Source organism: Hyperolius riggenbachi, chromosome 6, assembly GCF_040937935.1.
Source record: "Hyperolius riggenbachi isolate aHypRig1 chromosome 6, aHypRig1.pri, whole genome shotgun sequence".
Lineage (NCBI taxonomy): Eukaryota > Metazoa > Chordata > Amphibia > Anura > Hyperoliidae > Hyperolius > Hyperolius riggenbachi.
Window position 1 is genome coordinate 376,583,901 of NC_090651.1, and position 22,903 is coordinate 376,606,803.

Genomic DNA, 22,903 nt, shown 5'->3' on the forward strand with positions numbered 1-22,903 from the left:
AATAATAATAATAATCAGAACATTTGTATAACACTTTTCTCCTGTCGGACTCAAAGCGCTCAAGAGCTGCAGCCACTGGGACGCGCTCAGGAGGCCACCCTGCAGTGTTAGGGAGTCTTGCCTTGAACTCCTTACTGAATAGGTACTGACCCTTGCCAGGATTCAAACACTGGTCTCCCATGTCAAAGGCGGTGCTCTTAACCAGTACTCTATCCAGCTTAAAGAGACTCTGTAACAACAAAAACCTCCCCTGGGGGGTACTCACCTCAGGTGGGGGAAGCCTCCGGATCCTAATGAGGCTTCCCCCGTCCTCCTCGGTCCCACGGGGGTCTCGCTGCAGCCCTCCGAACAGCCGGCAACAGAGCCGACTGTAGCTTCAATATTTACCTTTGCTGGCTCCAGCGGGGGCGCTGTGGTGACTTTCGGCACGGAAATAGACGGAAATACCCGATCTCCGTCGGGTCCGCTCTACTGCGCAGGCGCCGGAAACTTGCGCCTGCGCAGTAGAGCAGACCCGACGGCGATCGGGTATTTCCGCCTACTTCGGAGCCGACAGCCGTCAGAGCGCCTGCGCAGGAGCCAGGAGGGTAAATATTGCGTCACGGCTGTACGGAGGGCTACAGCGAGACCCCCGAGGGACGCAGGATGGCGTGGGAAGCCTCATTAGGATCCTGAGGCTTCCCCCACCCGAGGTGAGTACCCCCCAGGGGCCGTTTTGTCGTTACAGTTCCTCTTTAAAAGGCATGTTATTGACAAGCTTAAAAATGTCACCTAGAAGAAAACGCAGGAGATAAAGTTAATTGCATATGGGCCCTGGTCTCCCAGAGTGCACTGGGAGGAGATGGCTGCCATAACTAAATAGCCTAGGCTAAAAATTACTGGTAGGACAGAGCTAAATACCAATATATAGGAAGTGTTACTGATAATTATTGTAATATTGGGTAAAATGACTAAAATTGGGTAAAATGACTAAAATTGGGTAAAATGACGATGCGCAAATGACTTAGGCAAAAATTTGCAAACAACCCTTGTGAAGACTCACTGATCATTCTTTTTTGAGTCAACCGGTAAATGGCATCATCTTAAAATTAGCTTAAAATAACATTCTACTGTATTGTGTTCTTGTTAAAAGCAACTTAACCCCTTATCCACTATGCACGTTTGGGTTGTCAGGAAATTGGAAGCAGAGAAAAAGGAGAAACTAGAGTACCACCATGAGCAATAACGTGGCTCTTAGTCATGGCCTTATTTCAGGCAAGGCCACATAGGCCATGGCCTAGGGCACCAGGAAAGCAAAGGGCGGGCTGTGGGCAGGATGGTGGCAGTAGCAGTTAGCCTGCCGAACATTTGTCCTGCTACACAGAGTTTGCACATAGCGATAGGTGGCTACCAACAGCCAAATCTGGCACTCTGTGGATGAAAAGGCATCGAACGGGCACTTACAGTGATCTCTGAGCTGCCAATCACTCAACGAATGTGCCACTCACCATGGAGCTTACAATCTAATCCCTGCCATTATGTTATTTACAGTCTTCAGATGAGCTTATAATGTAGTCCCTGCCATCATGTCACTAGCTGTCCTCAGAGGAGCTTATAATGTAGTTCCTGCCATCACTTCACTAACTGTCCTCAGAGGAACTTATAATATAGTCCCTGCCATCACTTCACTAACTGTCCTCAGAGGAATGTATAATATAGTCCCTGCCATCACTTCACTAACTGTCCTCAGAGGAACTTATAATTTAGTCCCTGCCATCACTTCACTAACTGTCCTCAGATGAACTTATAATGTAATCCCTGCCATCACTTCACTAATTGTCTTCAGAGAAGTTTATAATGTAATCCCTGCCATCATGTCACTGACTGTCCTCAGAGGAGCTTATAATGTAGTCCCTGCCATCACTTCACTAATTGTCCTCAGAGGAGCTTATAATGTAGTTCCTACCATCACTTCACTAGCTGTCCTCAGAGGAGCTTATAATGTAATCCCTGCCATCTTGTCACTGACTGTCCTCAGAGGAGCTTATAATGTAGTCCCTGCTATCACTTCACTAATTGTCCTCAGAGGAGCTTATAACGTAGTCCCTGCCATCATGTCACTAGCTGTCCTCAGAGGAACTTATAATGTAGTCCCTGCCATCACTTCACTAATTATCCTCAAAGGAGCTTATAATGTAGTCCCTGCCATCACATCACTAATTGTCCTCAGAGGAGCTTATAATGTAGTCCCTGCCATTACTTTACTTACTGTCCTCAGGGGATCTTATAATGTAGTCCCTGCCAATCACTTCACTAGTTGTCCTCAGAGGAGCTTATAATGTAGTCCCTGCCAATCACTTCACTTACTGTCCTCAGAGGAGCTTATAATGTAGTCTCTGCCATCACTTCACTTACTGTCCTCAGAGGATCTTATAATGTAGTCCCTGCCAATCACTTCACTAGTTGTCCTCGGAGGAGCTTATAATGTAGTCCCTGCCAATCACTTCACTAGTTGTCCTCAGAGGAGCTTATAATGTAGTCCCTGCCAATCACTTCACTAGTTGTCCTCAGAGGAGCTTATAATGTAGTCCCTGCCAATCGCTTCACTAGTTGTCCTCAGAGGGGCTTATAATGTAGTCCCTGCCAATCACTTCACTAGCTGTCCTCAGAGGAGCTTATAATGTAGTCCCTGCCATCACTTCACTAGCTGTCCTCAGAGGAGCTTATAATGTAGTCCCTGCCATCACTTCACTAGCTGTCCTCAGAGGAGCTTATAATGTAGTCCCTGCCAATCACTTCACTAGTTGTCCTCAGAGGAGCTTATAATGTAGTCCCTGCCAATCACTTCACTAGTTGTCCTCAGAGGAGCTTATAATGTAGTCCCTGCCAATCACTTCACTAGCTGTCCTCAGAGGAGCTTATAATGTAGTCCCTGCCAATCACTTCACTAGCTGTCCTCAGAGGAGCTTATAATGTAGTCCCTGCCATCACTTCACTAGCTGTCCTCAGAGGAGCTTATAATGTAGTCCCTGCCAATCACTTCACTAGCTGTCCTCAGAGGAGCTTATAATGTAGTCCCTGCCAATCACCTCACTAGTTGTCCTCAGAGGAGCTTATAATGTAGTCCCTGCCAATCACTTCACTAGCTGTCCTCAGAGGAGCTTATAATGTAGTCCCTGCCAATCACTTCACTAGTTGTCCTCAGAGGAGCTTATAATGTAGTCCCTGCCATCACTTCACTAGCTGTCCTCAGAGGAGCTTATAATGTAGTCCCTGCCATCACTTCACTAGCTGTCCTCAGAGGAGCTTATAATGTAGTCCCTGCCAATCACTTCACTAGTTGTCCTCAGAGGAGCTTATAATGTAGTCCCTGCCAATCACTTCACTAGTTGTCCTCAGAGGAGCTTATAATGTAGTCCCTGCCAATCACTTCACTAGCTGTCCTCAGAGGAGCTTATAATGTAGTCCCTGCCAATCACTTCACTAGCTGTCCTCAGAGGAGCTTATAATGTAGTCCCTGCCAATCACTTCACTAGTTGTCCTCAGAGGAGCTTATAATGTAGTCCCTGCCAATCACTTCACTAGCTGTCCTCAGAGGATCTTATAATGTAGTCCCTGCCATCACTTCACTAGCTGTCCTCAGAGGAGCTTATAATGTAGTCCCTGCCAATCACTTCACTAGCTGTCCTCAGAGGAGCTTATAATGTAGTCCCTGCCAATCACTTCACTAGTTGTCCTCAGAGGAGCTTATAATCTAGTCCCTGCCATCACTTCACTAGCTGTCCTCAGGGGAGCTTATAATGTAATCCCTGCCATCACATCACTAGCTGTCCTCAGAGGAGCTTATAATGTAGTCCCTGCCAATAACTTCACTAGCTGTCCTCAGAGGAGCTTATAATGTAGTCCCTGCCATCACTTCACTTACTGTCCTCAGAGGATCTTATAATGTAGTCCCTGCCAATCACTTCACTAGCTGTCCTCAGAGGAGCTTATAATGTAGTCCCTGCCAATCACTTCACTAGCTGTCCTCAGAGGAGCTTATAATGTAGTCCCTGCCATCACTTCACTAGCTGTCCTCAGAGGAGCTTATAATGTAGTCCCTGCCATCACATCACTAGCTGTCCTCAGAGGAGCTTATAATGTAGTCCCTGCCAATCACTTCACTAGCTGTCCTCAGAGGAGCTTATAATGTAGTCCCTGCCATCACTTCACTTACTGTCCTCAGAGGATCTTATAATGTAGTCCCTGCCAATCACTTCACTAGTTGTCCTCAGAGGAGCTTATAATGTAGTCCCTGCCTGCCATCACTTCACTAGCTGTCCTCAGAGGAGCTTATAATGTAGTCCCTGCCAATCACTTCACTAGCTGTCCTCAGAGGAGCTTATAATGTAGTCCCTGCCATCACTTCACTAGCTGTCCTCAGGGGAGCTTATAATGTAGTCCCTGCCATCACATCACTAGCTGTCCTCAGAGGAGCTTATAATGTAGTCCCTGCCAATCACTTCACTAGCTGTCCTCAGAGGAGCTTATAATGTAGTCCCTGCCAATAACTTCACTAGCTGTCCTCAGAGGAGCTTATAATGTAGTCCCTGCCAATCACTTCACTAGCTGTCCTCAGAGGAGCTTATAATGTAGTCCCTGCCATCACTTCACTAGCTGTCCTCAGAGGAGCTTATAATGTAGTCCCTGCCAATCACTTCACTAGTTGTCCTCAGAGGAGCTTATAATGTAGTCCCTGCCAATCACTTCACTAGTTGTCCTCAGGGGAGCTTATAATGTAGTCCCTGCCATCACATCACTAGCTGTCCTCAGAGGAGCTTATAATGTAGTCCCTGCCAATAACTTCACTAGCTGTCCTCAGAGGAGCTTATAATGTAGTCCCTGCCATCACTTCACTTACTGTCCTCAGAGGATCTTATAATGTAGTCCCTGCCAATCACTTCACTAGCTGTCCTCAGAGGAGCTTATAATGTAGTCCCTGCCAATCACTTCACTAGCTGTCCTCAGAGGAGCTTATAATGTAGTCCCTGCCATCACTTCACTAGCTGTCCTCAGAGGAGCTTATAATGTAGTCCCTGCCATCACATCACTAGCTGTCCTCAGAGGAGCTTATAATGTAGTCCCTGCCAATCACTTCACTAGCTGTCCTCAGAGGAGCTTATAATGTAGTCCCTGCCATCACTTCACTTACTGTCCTCAGAGGATCTTATAATGTAGTCCCTGCCAATCACTTCACTAGTTGTCCTCAGAGGAGCTTATAATGTAGTCCCTGCCTGCCATCACTTCACTAGCTGTCCTCAGAGGAGCTTATAATGTAGTCCCTGCCAATCACTTCACTAGCTGTCCTCAGAGGAGCTTATAATGTAGTCCCTGCCATCACTTCACTAGCTGTCCTCAGGGGAGCTTATAATGTAGTCCCTGCCATCACATCACTAGCTGTCCTCAGAGGAGCTTATAATGTAGTCCCTGCCAATCACTTCACTAGCTGTCCTCAGAGGAGCTTATAATGTAGTCCCTGCCAATAACTTCACTAGCTGTCCCCAGAGGAGCTTATAATGTAGTCCCTGCCAATCACTTCACTAGCTGTCCTCAGAGGAGCTTATAATGTAGTCCCTGCCATCACTTCACTTACTGTCCTTAGAGGAGCTTATAATGTAGTCCCTGCCAATCACTTCACTAGCTGTCCTCAGAGGAGCTTATAATGTAGTCCCTGCCATCACTTCACTTACTGTCCTCAGAGGATCTTATAATGTAGTCCCTGCCAATCACTTCACTAGCTGTCCTCAGAGGAGCTTATAATGTAGTCCCTGCCAATCACTTCACTAGCTGTCCTCAGAGGAGCTTATAATGTAGTCCCTGCCATCACTTCACTAGCTGTCCTCAGAGGAGCTTATAATGTAGTCCCTGCCATCACTTCACTTACTGTCCTCAGAGGATCTTATAATGTAGTCCCTGCCAATCACTTCACTAGCTGTCCTCAGAGGAGCTTATAATGTAGTCCCTGCCAATCACTTCACTAGCTGTCCTCAGAGGAGCTTATAATGTAGTCCCTGCCATCACTTCACTAGCTGTCCTCAGAGGAGCTTATAATGTAGTCCCTGCCATCACATCACTAGCTGTCCTCAGAGGAGCTTATAATGTAGTCCCTGCCTGCCATCACTTCACTAGCTGTCCTCAGAGGAGCTTATAATGTAGTCCCTGCCATCACTTCACTAGCTGTCCTCAGGGGAGCTTATAATGTAGTCCCTGCCATCACTTCACTAGCTGTCCTCAGGGGAGCTTATAATGTAGTCCCTGCCATCACTTGACTAACTATCCTCAGAGGAACCTACAGTCTAATCCCTGACATGTTTGGGTTGGGGGGAGGGGGGAGTTTAGGATGCTGTCGGTCTCGGGGCAGCTAGTGATAGTGGGCCTTGGGCGGTAAAAAGTAAAAAAAAATCTGTCCCTGCTTTTAGTAAATTCCCCCATCCCCCTTAGCAAATCTTTTCCTGGGGTAGTACATACAGCCAGGTCCTCCCTGGCTGTAGGTACTACACCACTTTTTAAGACAATGATGACAACCCCCCTTCCTTCTCCGCATTATGCCCACTTCTTATGAAACAGAGAGCTTTTCAGAAACCAACTGTTCCAGCTGAGCTGTCCACTGGAGAAAGCTTGTGGTACTTTGCTATCCAATCCCCCAATAATATAAGAGGGTAGAAGTCATATAATGAGTCTTCCAGCAGACCTCTTACCTATTTGTCATGAGTCTCAAATGTAGTATTCACACTTACAAAAAGTAAGATTTGAGTTTGACTAAGATAGTGGAAAAATTAATGCAAAGAAGAGTTTTTACCATGCAGAGCTCCCTATCCCTTGATAAGTTGGTCTTCAAGTAGATGTTGCAAAATCGCACCTGTAGTAAGAAGCTTGTGGTGGCTGCCATTATTATTTCGTTTTAACCTCTTGAGGGCCGCAGTGTTAAAACCCCCTAAAGACCAGGCCAGTTTTAACTAAATTGGCCACTGCAGCTTTAAAGGATACCCGAACTGACATTTGACATGATGAGATAGACGTGTGTATGTACAGTGCCTAGCACACAAATAAATATGCTGTGTTCCTTTTTTTCTTTCTCTGCCTGAAAGAGTTAAATATCAGGTATGTAAGTGGCTCACTCAGTCCTGACTCAGACAGGAAGTGACTACAGTGTGACCCTCACTGATAAGATCTTCCCTTTTTTACCTCTTTCTTTCTCTCAGAAGCCATTTTCTGCTAGGAAATTGTTTTATTGTTGGAATTTCTTATCAGTGAGGGTCACACTGTAGTCACTTCCTGTCTGAGTCAAGACTGAGTCAGCCACTTACATACCTGATATTTAAATCTTTCAGGCAGAGAAAGAAAAAAAAGGAACATAGCATAGTTATTTGTGTGCTAAGCACCGCGCATACACATGTCTATCTCATCATGTCACGTGTCACTTCGGGTATCCTTTAAGGCCTTGTTGCAGGGCTGCACAACACAGCAGACAAGTGATTCCCCCCCCCCCCCCCCCCCCTTTTCTCCCCACCAACAGAGTTTTCTGTTGGAGGGGTCTGATTGATCTCCCGATGTTTATTTTTTTTTGCCAAATATTTTTCTTATTTATTCTTAAATAAATTTGCTTGTTTTTTTAATTTTTATCCTACTCCCTCCCACCCCCGTCAGCCTATCAGCGTGATCGGCTGTGATAGGCTTCAGCCTATCACAGCGGATCGCTTTTGTGCCCCTGGAGTTGACAGCCAAGTGACACGGCTGTCCACTGTACATCGCTGCCTTAGATCGCAGTGCTCTACCTAGTAAATAGACGGCGGTTTAGCCGTCTAACAGTCTCCTAGTGGCGATCACCGCTAAGAGACTGAAGGTGGAGCTCCGCCATCCAAGCAGGGATGCGCGGGGATCGGCGTTCGCAATCCCCTGCAAACCATGCCCCAAGGACCTTACGCCGATCGGCATTAGGCGGTCCTGGGGCGGCCGCTGCATTCATGCCTATCTGCGTGATGCGGTCGGCTAGTGGTTAAACAATTCCAGTTGCCTGGAAGTCCTGCTGATCTCTTTGGCTGCAGTAGTGTCTGAATCACACACCTGAAGCAATCATGTGGCTAAACCAGTCACACTTCAGTCAGAGCACCTGATCTGCATGCTTGTTCAGGGGCTGTGCCTGAAAGTATTAGAGGCAGAAGACCAGCAGGGCAGCCAGGAAACTGGTATTGTTTAAAGAGACTCTGTAACAAATTTTTCAGCCTTAGTTCTTCTATCCTATACGTTCCTATGCCTGTTCTAATCTGCTCTGGCTTACTGCAGTCTTTCCTAACTGCACTGTCTCTGTAATAAATCAATGTATCTTTCCTCTGTCCTGTTTGTCGGGCTAAGGCTTGAATGTGTGGAATGTGCAGGGCTGCTTGTGATTGGTAGAAGCGATACACACCCTCTGCAGGCCCCCTGCATACTCTGTATGACTCACACACTATGCTTAGCTGAGCCTATTAGAAGCTGGTTAGTTTGTTTGTAAACACTGCCTAAAACTGTTAATTACAAGCCAGGATTGCAGCAGAGAGTGGCAGAAACAGCACAGAGGGGCACAGGAGAAAATAATGAATAGAATGGTACGCTTTTTGCTGTAAAAAATTTAGAGTACAGATTCTCTTTAAAAGGAAATAAATACATCAGCCTCCATAGCAATCTCATTTCAGGTGTCATTTGAAAAGAGTGCATCAAGCTGGAAGTGAATATATGTGTTTTGGTTTGTTTTGGTTTTAATTTTCTCTCTTTTTCTTTTTGTAGACCTTCTCTATCCATACGGCCCAGGAATTGATATTGTCAACATAAAGTCTGATGATGGAGGATCTCCAGTCATTTCTCTCTCCGCAGCAATCCCTCTTTTCGGCAGTCGGCGCTCGTATCTCTATGTGAGTTTGTTAAACTGAATCCACAGAGCTGTGTAACATACCATACAATCTGTGTGTGACTTTGTGACTTTTAGCTGTATGACGACATACCGAGGTGCTGATGATTGATGAGTAGGAATATACGACACGGTGCAGAAGCCTTAAAGTAAACCTGTGACTTTACAAGAGGCGAAAGTTAGATAATTACCTTGGTAGAGTGAAGCCCCTGGAAGCTCCAGAGGTTTCCTACATCCTCCTGCAGACCCCATCAGGGCACGGGACCCCCTGGAAGCTCGTGGCCATGCTCTCATACATGAACAACTGTGGAGGGTGATCAAAAAGGCACACCACAAAACCGTAAAATGAAAAGCACAGAGACAACGGGAGCTCCAATGCTATATTTTGTACTCACAAGGGGAGGTTGCCGATCACGGTGTCCAGGCAAACTGCTGTGGTCGTGCTCTTGTTACAAAAACATGCAAATGGTTCTAGAGGTGGCAGAGCCACAAAGGGTTCCTGAATTGTGTCTTGAAGCACTTTTTGGCACTTTATTTTTGGCACTTTATATACTTTCATTTATCCTGAGGAAGTGGACGCAGACCCAAGAAAAGCGCTGCCAGTACATACTAAAATGAATTAATCTTATGAATTTGTCGTCATTAAAGTAAGCCACCTCTTTTTTTTTTTTTCCGATTGTTTTTAACTCAGTTTTATTATTTCTTGGGTGCCACTTTCCCTCTCATACATGAATAAATGCACCTGAATTGTGCAGACACAGAATAGCCTGTGTCTGTGCTAGGGTTGCCAGGTGTCCGGTTTTAGACCGGACAGTCCGGTTTTTGGCCGCTGTGTCCTGTCCAAAAAGGCATGTTAAACCGGACAATTAAGATGTCCGGTTTTATGCCTTTTGCCATTTGCCGCCAGTAACTCCGAAACATCCGTTCATCAGCCGTTTCGGAGTCACAGAGATCATTCTGCCCGATTAGCAATAGGGATTCGGGAAGCACTACTGTGGATATGGCACCGCCCCTGTTGGTCATCACATCACAATACTGAGATCCGCCTCCAACATGGCGGCCTGTATGGCTCCGAAGTTGCGACATGGTGATGTACGACATGCCGCGCTAACTTGTGTGCGCATGCGCAGTGTCTGTAGTGAGGCTGTCTCCTGATGGTGGGAGCGGGGTTTTCCTGCAGTTTGTAATTCGGCAAAACTGTGCAGGACTCGTCACCAGCAATATGGCGTTCAACTTCGGATCTGCTACAGGGGCCAGCACTAACCCAGGTAGGAAGATAGTGAGAGATGGGGACACAAAGCTCAGGGGGTGTTGTATAGAAGCAGCACGCTGTCACACATCATGCTTGTCAAACCTTATGTTACTGCTGTCTCTCAACACGATTACAGCAATTGAAATACAGTTTGATTATGAAGTCAGTGTAGCCCGTTTTGGGTAACAGGCCCGCCACCCGTCCGCCAGCACTGCGCGACCGCTGATTCGCTGCCTGGCTGTCAGTCAAAGGCACAGCCAGCCAGCTTACGCGGCGTAAGTTACGCCAGCTTAAGTACCGCCCCCGAGCCCGCGCTTCCCGACGTTGCTATGTGTAATGCTTGTGCATTTACTGGTGAAAAGCGGTCTCTTATTATGTGCATTTACTGGTGAAAAGCGGTCTCTTATTATGTGCATTTACTGGTGAAAAGTGGTCTCTTATGTGCATGTACTGGTGAGGACAGTTAGTGACATGGCTATGTACTCTGTAATGTGCTGCAGAAGATGTCAGTGCGATATAAATACTGTAAAAAACATTTTTTAAAAAGCCCATTGCTTAGCCCCACTCTACATAAAAGTGCGCTTCTGACTCCGCCCCTAACTCCACCCCCTGTCCGGTTTTCTCCATCAGCCGACCTGGCAACCCTAGTCTGTGCAGTAGCATGGAGGCACTGATTGAACTTGGTGGGAAAAGTTGAGCCTCTTTGGTTCCATATTACTGCACAGAAGCAAACTATCTGCTCCTGCACGGTGTTGGTGAGCTCCATGGACAAGCCCTTGTTGGCGAGCTTCAGAGAGTCTCAGCAGTGGAATGGGGGGAGCTTCTAGAGTAGAGGAGCTTCTAGAGTAGAGGAGCTTCTCTCTATACTGAGGCAAGTATCCACACTAGGCACTTTTCTTTTGCTCCATGTTTACTTAACCTCTTGAGGACCATGGTGCTAAACCCCCCTAGTGACCAGGCTATTTTCTACTTAGTTGGCCACTGCAGCTTTAAGGCCAAGATGCAGGGCCGTACAACTCTGCACACAAGTGATCCCCCACCTTTTCCCCCCCACCAACAGAGTTCTCTGTTGGTGGGGTCTGATCGACAACCCCTCCCCCCCCCCCCCCCCCACGGGGTTTATTTATTTTTTTTATAAATATTTATTTTTTATTTTTTTCATATTTATAGTTTTTTTTATTTTTTTCTACAATCCCTCTCTCCCCTCAGCCGGCCAATCGTGGTGATCGGCTGTCATAGGCTTCTGCCTATGAGAGCGGATCGCTCTCTTGTCCCCCAGGGGGACAGCCGTGTCACACGACTGTCCCCAGTACAGCGCTGCTGCTGACCGCAGCGCTGTACATGTAAATAATACACGGCGATTGCCGCTCGGAGGCTGAAGGTGGAGCTACACTCTGCCCACCAAGCAGGAGATGCGCGTGCAGCCTGCCTGCGATCTCCTGCAAACTGCTGCCCCAGGACTTTACGCCGATCTGCATTAGGCGGTCCTAGGGCTGCCGCCGCGGCCATGCCCATTGCTGTTACGCAGTTGGCAAGCAGTTAAAGCGGAACTGAATTCTAAAACCTTACCGGCGGCTTCTGCAATCCCCTTGCAGCCTTCCTGTCCTGCGCCGGTCCACCACGATCCTCCGTTCTCCCACCGCCAGCTAGTTTTGTTACCCTCGCTACCTGGCACTTGTAAGTCGACGGCAACCTGGCCTGTGCGCCCCGAGCCACAAGTAACTTTCTTTGCGTTCCTACCCGCAATAGCGTCCTGCGGTAATAGCACATGATGCTACTGCGGGTGTGAACGTGAAGAAAGATACGCGTGGCCCGGGGTGTGCAGGCGTAGTTGCCGAATCAATAGTAATGAATGTAGCTGACAGCGGGAGAATGGAGGATCGTGGAGGACCGGCACTAGACAGGACAGCTGGAAGGGGCTGGTAGAAGCCCCAGGTAAGTGAAACATTTTGCATTTATTTAGTATTCAGTTCCGCTTTAAAGCATTTATGAAAAATGTTGCAAAGAAGGAATTTGGCACAGTACTATCTATCATTAATTACAGGTATATATCTGTTCATTATTTATACCATCAGTAGCAGCAGCACTACCAATAGGTATGGTAATGAGATGCAAATAATTCAGAGTTGAGATATAGGATTATGCAAACTCTGTATGCAAATGTATGCAGTTTGAAAATGCACCAATCAAATGCCATGAAGGTGGAATTAATTTGGTCCATTTTCAAGATGTACACATGTGCATACATAATTTGCATAATCCTGAATCAACTCAGAACTATTTGCATTCATTGATCATCCTTAAAGGACATGGAGGCTGCCATATTTATTTCCTTTTAAACAATACCAGTTGTCTGACAGTCCTGCTGACCCTCTGCCTCTAATACTTTTAGCCATAGACCCCTGAACAAGCATGCAGCAGATCAGGTGTTTCTGACAATATTGTCAGATCTGGTAAGATTAGCTGCATGCTTGTTTCTGGTGTGATTCAGACACTACTGCAGCCAAATAGATAAGCAGAGCTGCTAGGTACTGGAAATGCTTAAAAGGAAATAAATATGGCAGCCTTCATAGTCTTCTTGCTACAGTTGTCCTTTAAAAAGGGAAGTGTAACCAAGGATTGAACTCCATCCCAATCAGTAGCAGAATACCCCATTTCCCATGAGAAATATTTACCTTTTTTGGAATACATTATCAGGGGGCGCTGTGTAGCTGATATTGTGGTGACACCCCTCCCATGGTGTGATGTCAGGACCTAGGTCCTGACAGTTTCCTGTCTGTGAGCAGGCTGTACACGCAGGCTGATTGTAGATCAAACAAGGTCCAATTGGTGGTTCTGAGGACCTGTTCTACCTCTTCTGCTATTTGTGTGTGTGTGTTTGGTGTGTGTGGTGTGTGTGTGTGTGTGTCTTGTGTATTGATAATGTATCTAGAAGAAACTAAGCTGTACCAGTGAACTGATAATGGGTTAAAAATGTATACTTATTCTCTTCTTCAATCACTTATGTTAGGTAAACTTTGTGATAATGATAATAGGATTGTGGACATACACATGTCCCTTTCTTTATATTTTGTGTATTATAATATTTTGTGGCTGATTGTTATACAAGTAATATTGTTCAGTTTTTGGCCTTGAAAGAGATTCTTCTTCTTATATTAAGGCGGGAAAATAAGTCTGTTAATCCTGAAACTTTGTATCCCACACAGGTAAATAACAATGGCCTCTTGTCCTTTCACTTTCAAATTGGACAATATACACCACAAGCTCTCCCCGTGGCTTTTGGAAATCCATTCGTGGCTCTCTTCTGGGCAGACATTAATAACCAGTTGGCGGGTGATGTATATTACCGTGAGACCACAGATCCTGATCTCCTGTCTCGGGCCACTTCTGATGTCATGACTTACTTCCGGGATGTGAATTTCACGGCCCAGTGGGCATTTGTGGCAACGTGGAACAGAGTTGCCTATTTTGGATCTAGAACAGACAAGGTATGCCAAATTTTGCCCTAACTGCAAACAAATGATGCTGAAAAGTTGTTTATCTAATTACCGGTAGATACAATGTTCTTATTCTTTAGGTGAACACTTTCCAAGCCATTTTGTGCTCTGATGGCAATCTCACGTTTGTTTTATTAAATTATGATGACCTTCAATGGCCAAGTGTGAATGCCAGCAGCAACCTAACCGAAGGTCCTTTGGCACTGGTAAGTTTGTGATTCTTTTGGCAACTATGAGTGTAATTGGATTAGATATAACTTGCAAATCACCATTTTTATTTCTTATTTATTCATTCTACAGGCTGGTCTAAATAGTGGGTACAGCACGGGATACTACACACTCCCGGGCTCCATGACGCTAGACATCGTAAATCTATCCTCCACGAGTAACGTCAATGTGACTGGCCGATGGGTCTTCAAAGTAGATGGACTGCATCCTGAAGATGTGAATGGATTTTTAGGTATGTGGGAAGCAGTGTTCTCTTATGCAGGGCCGTTTCTTGCCCCGTTCAGCCGGTTCTGCTGAACGGGGCGCCGATGAGAGACAGATGGGGGGAGGCGCCAGGCAGAAGCAGAAGGATGTGACTGCTAGGAGCCGGTGACGCGCGGATGCGGTGCAGCGAGAGGCAGGAGGAGCTGTGCGCACCAGCGCGATCACCGGCTTCAGTTCGCGTATGTCGCGTACCACCCCCCCAGGGCCGTTTCTTGCCCCGTTCAGCCGGTTCTGCTGAACGGGGCGCCGATGAGAGACAGATGGGGGGGGGGGGGGGGCGCCAGGCAGAAGCAGAAGGATGTGACTGCTAGGAGCCAGTGACGCGCAGATGCGGTGCAGCGAGAGGCAGGAGGAGCTGTGCGCAGCAGCGCGATCACCGCCTTCAGTTCGCGTATGTCGCGTACCCCCCCCCCCCCCCCCCCCCGTGTGCCTCCCATTGCTGCCTGCCTCTCTTGCAGACCTCAGCGCTGGCGGCGACCCGACCGGAGAGTGTCAGAGCAGAGCGCACACTAGTGTTGTCCGGATCATGAACGATTTGGATCTTTGATCCGAATCTATTTTGTGAGTCGGATCATCCGAATCATCAAAATGAGTGATTCGGATCGCAAAAGGGGGCGGGGCAAGGAGCGACACGCCCCCTCTCAGCGGGCAGCGGGGTCCTGGAAGCAGAGCAGGGATGGATCGCTGAGTTGGATGGGAGGCAGCCTTGCAGGGACAGGTAGATGAGAGAGAGGGGACATGGGTGCCACTGCCAGATATGTGTAGAGCACACATACTGGCTATAACGTGCTGCCCATTATAGGCTGGCTGTTCCGTAGTGCTGCACAGTGATCACATGGGAAGCTTTTGGCTCAGCACAGCTCAGTAACTTTGCAGGCACTGTGATTGAAAGGCAATATGATCCTCCCAGACTCTGCTCTAAACAGCTGCACTTCACTTCGGGGAATGCTTTCTTTCACTGTGCGACGTTTGCATTCAGAGTATTTAGATGAACATATAGGTGAAATACATGTAAAGCATGATTGCAGCATGTGGGTATTGTGCTCTCTGCTCGTCCCTCCTCCCATCTCTGTCCACTCCCTGCCCTCTGTCCATCTTCTCCCCTTCTCTGTGTGTCCACCCCCCTCCCCTTCTCCTGTCCACAGACCTGTCCTGCTGTTCATTTCACCCCCGAATGCTTCGGTAGTAAAATGATCCGAGATTCGGATCAAAGATCCGGATCTCTTCAATGATCCGATTCGAATCATCCGGATCATTGAAAAGATCCGAACTTCCCATCTCTAGCGCACACCCGCAGACAATGCACATGCGGAAGTGATGTCATTGACCATGACCACTTCCTGCATGAAGTGATGCTGGTGGTAGTGTGCGCTCTGCTCTGCCGTTCTCCGGTCGGGTCGCCGCCAGCTCTGAGGTCTGTGTAAGCCCTGCATAGCACCCTGCACAGCCCCCAGCAAAGCACCCTGCAGAGCCCCCAGCATCCAGCCCAGCAAAGCACCCTGCAGAGCCCCCAGCATCCCGCCCAGCATAGCACCCTGCAGAGCCCCCAGCATCCCGCCCAGCATAGCACCCTGCAGAGCACCCAGCACAGCAAGGCACCTTGCACAGCCCCCGGCATCCAGCCCAGCATAGCACCCTGCAGAGCCCCCAGCATCCAGCCCAGCAAAGCACCCTGCAGAGCCCCCAGCATCCAGCCCAGCAAAGCACCCTGCAGAGCCCCCAGCATCCTGCCCAGCAAAGCACCCTGCAGAGCCCCCAGCATCCCGCCCAGCATAGCACCCTGCAGAGCACCCAGCACAGCAAGGCACCTTGCACAGCCCCCGGCATCCAGCCCAGCATAGCACCCTGCAGAGCCCCCAGCATCCAGCCCAGCAAAGCACCCTGCAGAGCCCCCAGCATCCCGCCCAGCATAGCACCCTGCAGAGCACCCAGCATCCCGCCCAGCATAGCACCCTGCAGAGCACCCAGCACAGCAAAGCACCCTGCACAGCCCCAGCACCCAGCCCAGCAAAGCACCCTGCACAGCCCCCAGCATCCAGCCCAGCATAGCACCCTGCACAGCCCCCATCATCCAGCCCTGCAAAGCACCCTGCACAGCCCCCAGCATGCAGCCCAGCAAAGCACCCTGCAGAGCCCCAGCACCCAGCATAGCACCCTGCACAGTCCCCAGCATGCAGCCCAGCAAAGCACCCTGCACAGCACCCAGCCCAGCAAAGCACCCTGAGCAGCGCCCAGCATAGCACCCTGCATGCAGCCCAGCAACACCCTGCACAGCCCCCAGCATTCAGCCCAGCAAAGCGCCCTGCACAGCCCAAAGCCCAGCAAAGCACCCTGCACAGCACTCAGCCCAGCAAAGCACCCTGCATTCAGCCCAGCAAAGCACCCTGCACAGCACCCAGCCCAGCAAAGCGCCCTATTGCTGCTATTAGTGTGTGTGTCTTGCCCTTGCTGCCGTTGCCCGCTAGCACCTCTGGCTCCGTGGTCCCCCGCCCGGACCCCCACCGATCCTGGCCTGGCGCCTTCTTCCAGGACCAGAATCCAATTCCACCTGCCAGGATGGTGGACAACATCATGGTAAGTAGGCAGGCAGTCTATGTACTGCACTGCCTCTCTCTTTCTGACGTGGCTGTTGGGGGAGGGTGGCGCTCTTTTTGCCCTGGGCTGGTGGTCAGACCACCATACCACCATGGTCTGATTTTGACTGTGACTCCCTGGCTGGACTGTTAAGTTATCTAAGGGGGTGGCTGTGGGGTCAGGCCAGTGTGATTGCAACATGTACTGGGGGGGGGAGGGGGGGGGGGGGTTGTGGGGTCAGGCCAGTGGGATTGCAGCATTATTATTATTTAGGATTTATATAGAGCTGACATATTACGCAGCGCTGTACAGAGAATATAGTCTTGTCATTAACTGTCCCTCAGAGGAGCTCACAATCTAATCCCTACTATAGTCCTATGTCTATGTATGTACAGTGTAGTGTATGTATCATAGTCTAGGGCCAATTTTTTAGAGTGAAGCCAAATAACTTATCTGTATGTTTTTGGTATGTGGGAGGAAACCGTAGTGCCCGGAGGAAACCCACGCAGACACGGGGAGAACATACAAACTCCTTGCAGATGTTGACCTGGCTGGGATTCGAGCCGGGAACCCAGCGTTGCAAGGCGAGAGCGCTAACCACTACGCCACCATGCTGTCCCATGTACTGGGAGGGGGGGTTGTGGGGTCAGGCCAGTGGGATTGCAACATTTCTCTCAATAAACCTTGTGTTAAGCATAAGTAAAAAAAAAATAAAATGGTGAGTTGGTTTCAAGAAGCCTTTTGACATGATTTCACTTAGCAGCTCTGATTTTGGGGAAGTAGGGGGGGGGGGGGGGGGCATATTTTTTGACTCTCGAACTGGGTGAAATTTAGCCTAGAAACTGCCCTGCTCTTATGGAATATGAATATTAACTTAGAACTCCAATAAAAACTTTAATACCTTCAGATAATTGATGGAACCAATTTTATATATGGGGACAAAAGAAGCAACATCCCCACAGGTAAGTTACATTTATTTTACTGAAATGATTACTTCAAAGATTTAGGGAGAAGTAAAGTATTAAAGAATATCTGTACAAGAACAATAGGAAACACACAGTGAGATAACAGGAGGCCTGTATAGTGTCATATGTAAGTACTAGTGGAAAAAGTATCAGAAGAAGAAGGGTACTCACTCACCAACCCAAGTGGCTAAGACAGCAACTAGGATAAGTGCGTCTTTTCTCCGGTGGTGTTGGATATGGGTCAGTCTCCAGGAAAAGAAATGGGTAGTGTGTCAGTAGGAACTACTCTAAGGCTTCTTTCCCACTAAGACGTTGCGTTAGATGACACGTTAAGGTCGCATAACGTGCCCCTAACGCAACGCCTGGTGGTGTTGGAGCAGGACGCTACCAAGAGCCGCGTTACAAGCAGCTCTTGGTGCGCCAGCTCTGTCGGATGCGCTGCGGAGACCACGTGAGCGGAGCTCTCCGCATCACGTGGTCCCGCCAGCCAATCAGCGGGCGCTTCAAGAAGTAAACACTGCAAGTGCAGTGAATATAAAGTAGCCATGTGCCTGGCTATGTAGCGGCCTCTCCCTGCCTCCTCTCTGCCCACAAAATAAAAAAAACACCCATACTAAGCATGTGCAAACAGTCTAACGCGGCTTAAGCCGCTAGAACGCACAGTATGCTGCACTTCAAACGAATGTGCAGCGTTACTGTGTAAAGCAACGTGGGCACTGTGAACAGCCCATTGATTTTTCATTGCTGTGTGGTGGGGTGCGTTACAGGCTGCTCTAACATGCGCCTGTAACGTCTCACTGTGAAAGCAGCCTAAACTGCCAGTACTCATCTAACGAGGCTGTATGAAACTGCATGAAGGAGGTGCCCCTAATGTCATAAAACTCTTAAAGAGTACCTGAGGCAACATGTGACATGATGAGATAAATGTGTATGTACAGTCCAAAACATATTAATAACCAGGCTGTTTTACGTGATTTATTTTGCTGCCTGAAAGAGTTAATTTCTAGGAATGGAAGTGACAGCTTCTGTCTTGGGAATATAGTAATCCCAGTAATCACTGATAAGCAAATTACAGCCATAAAAGTTTTCCTGGCAGAATACAACTTCTGAGGGCAGGGAGAGGTACAATACATGAACTAATGACCTTTTTCTAACTCTGGGACACTTAATAGGCTACCACTGATTAAAGACAGTAAAACTTTCAACCTACTTTGTAAATTTTAAAATATTAAAGAAAACCCTGGGATACTTTAAAAAAATCATTTTTAGGATTAGGGGGATAAATATAATTGTTTATCTTATCAGTTTATTTTCACCTCGGCTTCACTTTACAAAGAATAAATGGGTAAGAAAAACAAGCTTACCTCAAAGCATCACTAAAAAGATGTTTTATGAGGTACAAACAACAACACGTTCCTCGGGTTATACCTGCTTCATCAGGCCAGGCTCATTCTGTATCATAAGCAGGGCCGGGCCGAGGCATAGGCTGGAGAGGCTCCAGCCTCAGGGCGCAGTGTAGGAGGGGGCGCAGAATTAATTCAGCTGTCATTCCTAATTGTGTTTGAAGCAGAAAGAAATAAGAAAAGGGGATACATGGCAGTGACTGCAAGCCAGATAACTAGATATTAAGGTGTTGGGGAGGTTGTGGGCCCTGTGGCGCCTCTTAGTCTAATAGCAATCAGTGTGTGACAGCTGGGGTGGGAGGGATGGAGGGGCGCACTTTGGTGTCTCAGCCTTGGGTGCTGGAGGACCTTGTCCCGCCTCTGATCATAAGAAGTGCTATGATTTGGCTCAGGAGCCCCTCCACTTCAAAGCTTTAGAAGAAGCTTATTTTCTATTTCCGTAGTTTACAGAAATGTCATTGTAAAAATGTGCATTTACTCTTATACTGCAATAAATACATCTATAAAAAGAACTCAGTGCCAACTTTATTGGCATGCAACTGTCTACAGGAAGTAGAAAACAGTGCAACTCTAACTGCAGTACTAAGTAAATTGACATACCCAATAGGCGTTTTGCTGTAAAATGATTTTTTTTTGTCTTTCTTTAACCACTTCACCACTGAGGGGTTTTACCCCATTGAGCACCAGAGCAATTTTCACCTTTCAGCGCTCCTTCCATTCATTCATCTATAACTTTATTATTACTTATCGCAATGAAATGAACTATATCTTGTTTTTTTTCACCACCAATTAGGCTTTCTTTAGGTGGGACATTATGCCAAGAATTATTTTATTCTAAATGTGTTTTAATGGGAAAATAGGAAAAAATGTGGGGAAAAATTATTATTTTTCAGTTTTCGGACATTATAGTTTTTAAATAATGCATGCTACTGTAACTAAAGCCCATGAAATGTATTTGCCCATTTGTCCCGGTTATAAAACCGTTTAAATTATGTCCCTATCACAATGTTTGGCGCCAATATTTTATTTGGAAATAAAGGTGCATTTTTTTCAGTTTTGCGTCCATCCCTAATTACAAGCCCATAGTTTATAAAGTAACAGTGTTATACCCTCTTGACATAAATATTTAAAAAGTTCAGTCCCTAAGGTAACTATTTATGTTTTTTTATTGTATTTTTTTTTTATTACAAAAAAAAAATAAAAATTGGGGAGTGTGGGAGGTAATGAGTTAATTTATTGTGTAAAACTTATGTATTTGTATATGTAAAATGCTTTAGGGTGTAGTTTTACTATTTGGCCACAAGATTGCCACAGTGAGTTTGTGTTCATGCGACCTGCAAGTGTCGGAAGGACGCTTACAGGAAGCACTATGAGGCTGGGAAAAACACAATGATCGCGCTGTTTCTCATAGAAGCAGCAGATCATTGCGGGGGCTTAGTTCAACGAACGGGAATGGATTTTCCCGTTCATTGATCTCCGGGCAAACGGGCAGCGGCGTGCACGAGCGGCTGGAGCACGCGCACGAGCAGCGGGAGCGTGGACAGTGGCAGTAGCGCGTGAGGTACGGATTTCTCCGTCCCTTGGTTTTTTTGGGGGGAAAAAAGGGACGGAGAAATTCGGGGTACAGTGGTTAATCTCGGAGTAAAAATAAAGGAGTGAAAATACTGTAATGTTTGTATGTATACTTTACGTTATTTTTTGTAATCAACAAATATGTCATTGTTAATCTGTGGTTTATTTCTTAAAAACAATTGTATCTGTCCATCTTCTCCTAAAAATGGCCATTTTTTTAGATAACCCAGAGTTTTATTTTATATTAAAATCTAGTTTTTTTAAGATTCTACTGTTTCACTGCCTCTGCTCAATGACACCTTCAATGAAGTATGCCAGAGCTCAAATCTATGAGTTATTGACCCTTTTTATCTCTTTCCTGCTCTCAGAAGCTCTTTACTGACAGGAAAGTGTTTTATGGCTGTTATTACTTATCAGTGAGGGTTATGCTGTAGTCTGACCCGGTCCGGACCCAGACAGAAACAGTCACCTCCATACCTGATGTTTCACTTTTTCAGGCAGAGAAAGAAAAAAGGAACACAGCATAGTTATTTGTGTGCTAGGCACTGTACATACCCATGTCTATCTCATCATGTCACATGTCACCTCGGGTATCCTTTAAAAACAAGCTCTTTTTAATCATATTTCCATATACAATGCTGTCATTCCTATTTTTTACAATGAAGCTGGATAAGTAAACCCTGCAGCCAGTTTACTATCAGTATTGGTCACTGGCCAGAGTAGCAATCTATGATGTACATACAGGAGACGGAGTGTCAGTATCTTACAACAGTGATAAAATCAATAATTCATATTGCATAACGCCTATCCAATAGTGTAACAGATGGATAAAACTGAACAATATCTAGAAAAGTAATTTCTTTCTTTCTTTTTTCAGATAACTCCACTGATGTCCCCCCTACAGATGAAACTCCCTTTATTGATGATTTCTACCTGAATGTTTCAATTCCAATTTATCAGCCTGATTCTCCAGGTAACAGTTTCTTTTCCTTTATTAGGGAAAATACTTTATTTTAAATAAACCCAATCAGGGTCGGACTGGGACACTGGGGGCCCACCAAAGAAATTTCAACCTGGGGCCCACACATCACATGATTGCGGGGAAAAAAGGGCGTGACCATGCACCAGAAGGTGGGCGTGGTCATGATGTATTATGGACAGGGCCAAATGTACATGATCTTAGCAGCATTGTAATTCAGAGACACTGCTGCCCAGCAAAACTTTGCATAGAGTCCCCTCCTTCAATATAAAGTAATGTCCTACTTTGCAGAGGTTGCGACCGCATCGGGGCCCTTGGGCCAAAAAGGCCCCGAAGGTCCCTCCCTAAACTACAGTATTACCTCTCTATTGGTCCTTTGCTCATAATAATCACATCTATAGATACTTTGAACAGTGGTAATCATTAACAAGGTATTTCCCATCTCCTTCTTGCACCTCTGACACTGTAATTGCCATTGGCAGGTTTTGGTGCGTCAAATCAATTGTTATGTATAGAGTGCTTGGGGGGGGGCCCATTGTAAAATTTGCATCGGGGCCTACAGCTCCTTAGCTACGCCACTGCTCTCAGCATGAGTGATTACAGCACTGAGAAGAGAATTTTTGTGCTGCAGGCAGCAATTGGAGCTCTGTCAGACAAGGAGGGGGCGGCCCACCAGAGACCTGGAGGCGGGGCCCACCGAGGGAAAAAACTGTACTACTGTGGCCCAGTCCGAATCTGGACCTAATCATTCGACGAGTTTTAACCAGGGATGCTCATTCCGATTCTGTGGCATTGAAACTTCTGTATTTCCGTTCAGAAAACGGAAATTGGGAAATGGAAATGGAAATTGGAATTCTGCAGAAATCCAATTTACCGAACTCTGTAATTTTAGCCCGATGGCAGAACCCGGAAGCATTGGACTAATCAGAGGATGCAGAATTTTTCTACAAAAATCAGATCATTGTGGTAAATTTGGACCAATCACAAGACTTTCCCATTTCTGATTTTCCAATTTCCATTATTCCAATTTCCATTTTTCTGCTTTCTGTTTTTCTGATTTTTTTTCAATTTTTTTTGCATTCTCTGCTGCAAAAAAATGATGAATAAAATACTCTTCAAATATCAGAAAAATGGAAATCGGAAAAACGGAAATCGGAAAATCAGAATTCGGAAAAACAGAAAATTGGAAATACGGAAACTGGCATTGGCGGAAGTGGTAATTTTCACTGAGTCAGAAATGGGCATTTACGACCATACCTAGTTCCAA

General features: G+C 46.7%; 1 protein-coding gene across 1 annotated transcript in view; it reads left to right on the forward strand.

Annotated features, from left to right (window-relative positions):
* Positions 1-22,560, forward strand: part of LOC137522289 (sushi, nidogen and EGF-like domain-containing protein 1) — a 91,362-nt gene extending 68,802 nt beyond the window's left edge. Inside the window, exons 4-8 of the mRNA XM_068242319.1 lie at positions 13,361-13,642; positions 13,732-13,857; positions 13,952-14,111; positions 21,535-21,630; positions 22,454-22,560. Of these exons, the coding sequence (XP_068098420.1) occupies positions 13,361-13,642; positions 13,732-13,857; positions 13,952-14,111; positions 21,535-21,630; positions 22,454-22,560 (771 nt within the window). The remainder of the gene's footprint in view (positions 1-13,360; positions 13,643-13,731; positions 13,858-13,951; positions 14,112-21,534; positions 21,631-22,453) is intronic.
* Positions 22,561-22,903: the final 343 nt, after the last annotated feature.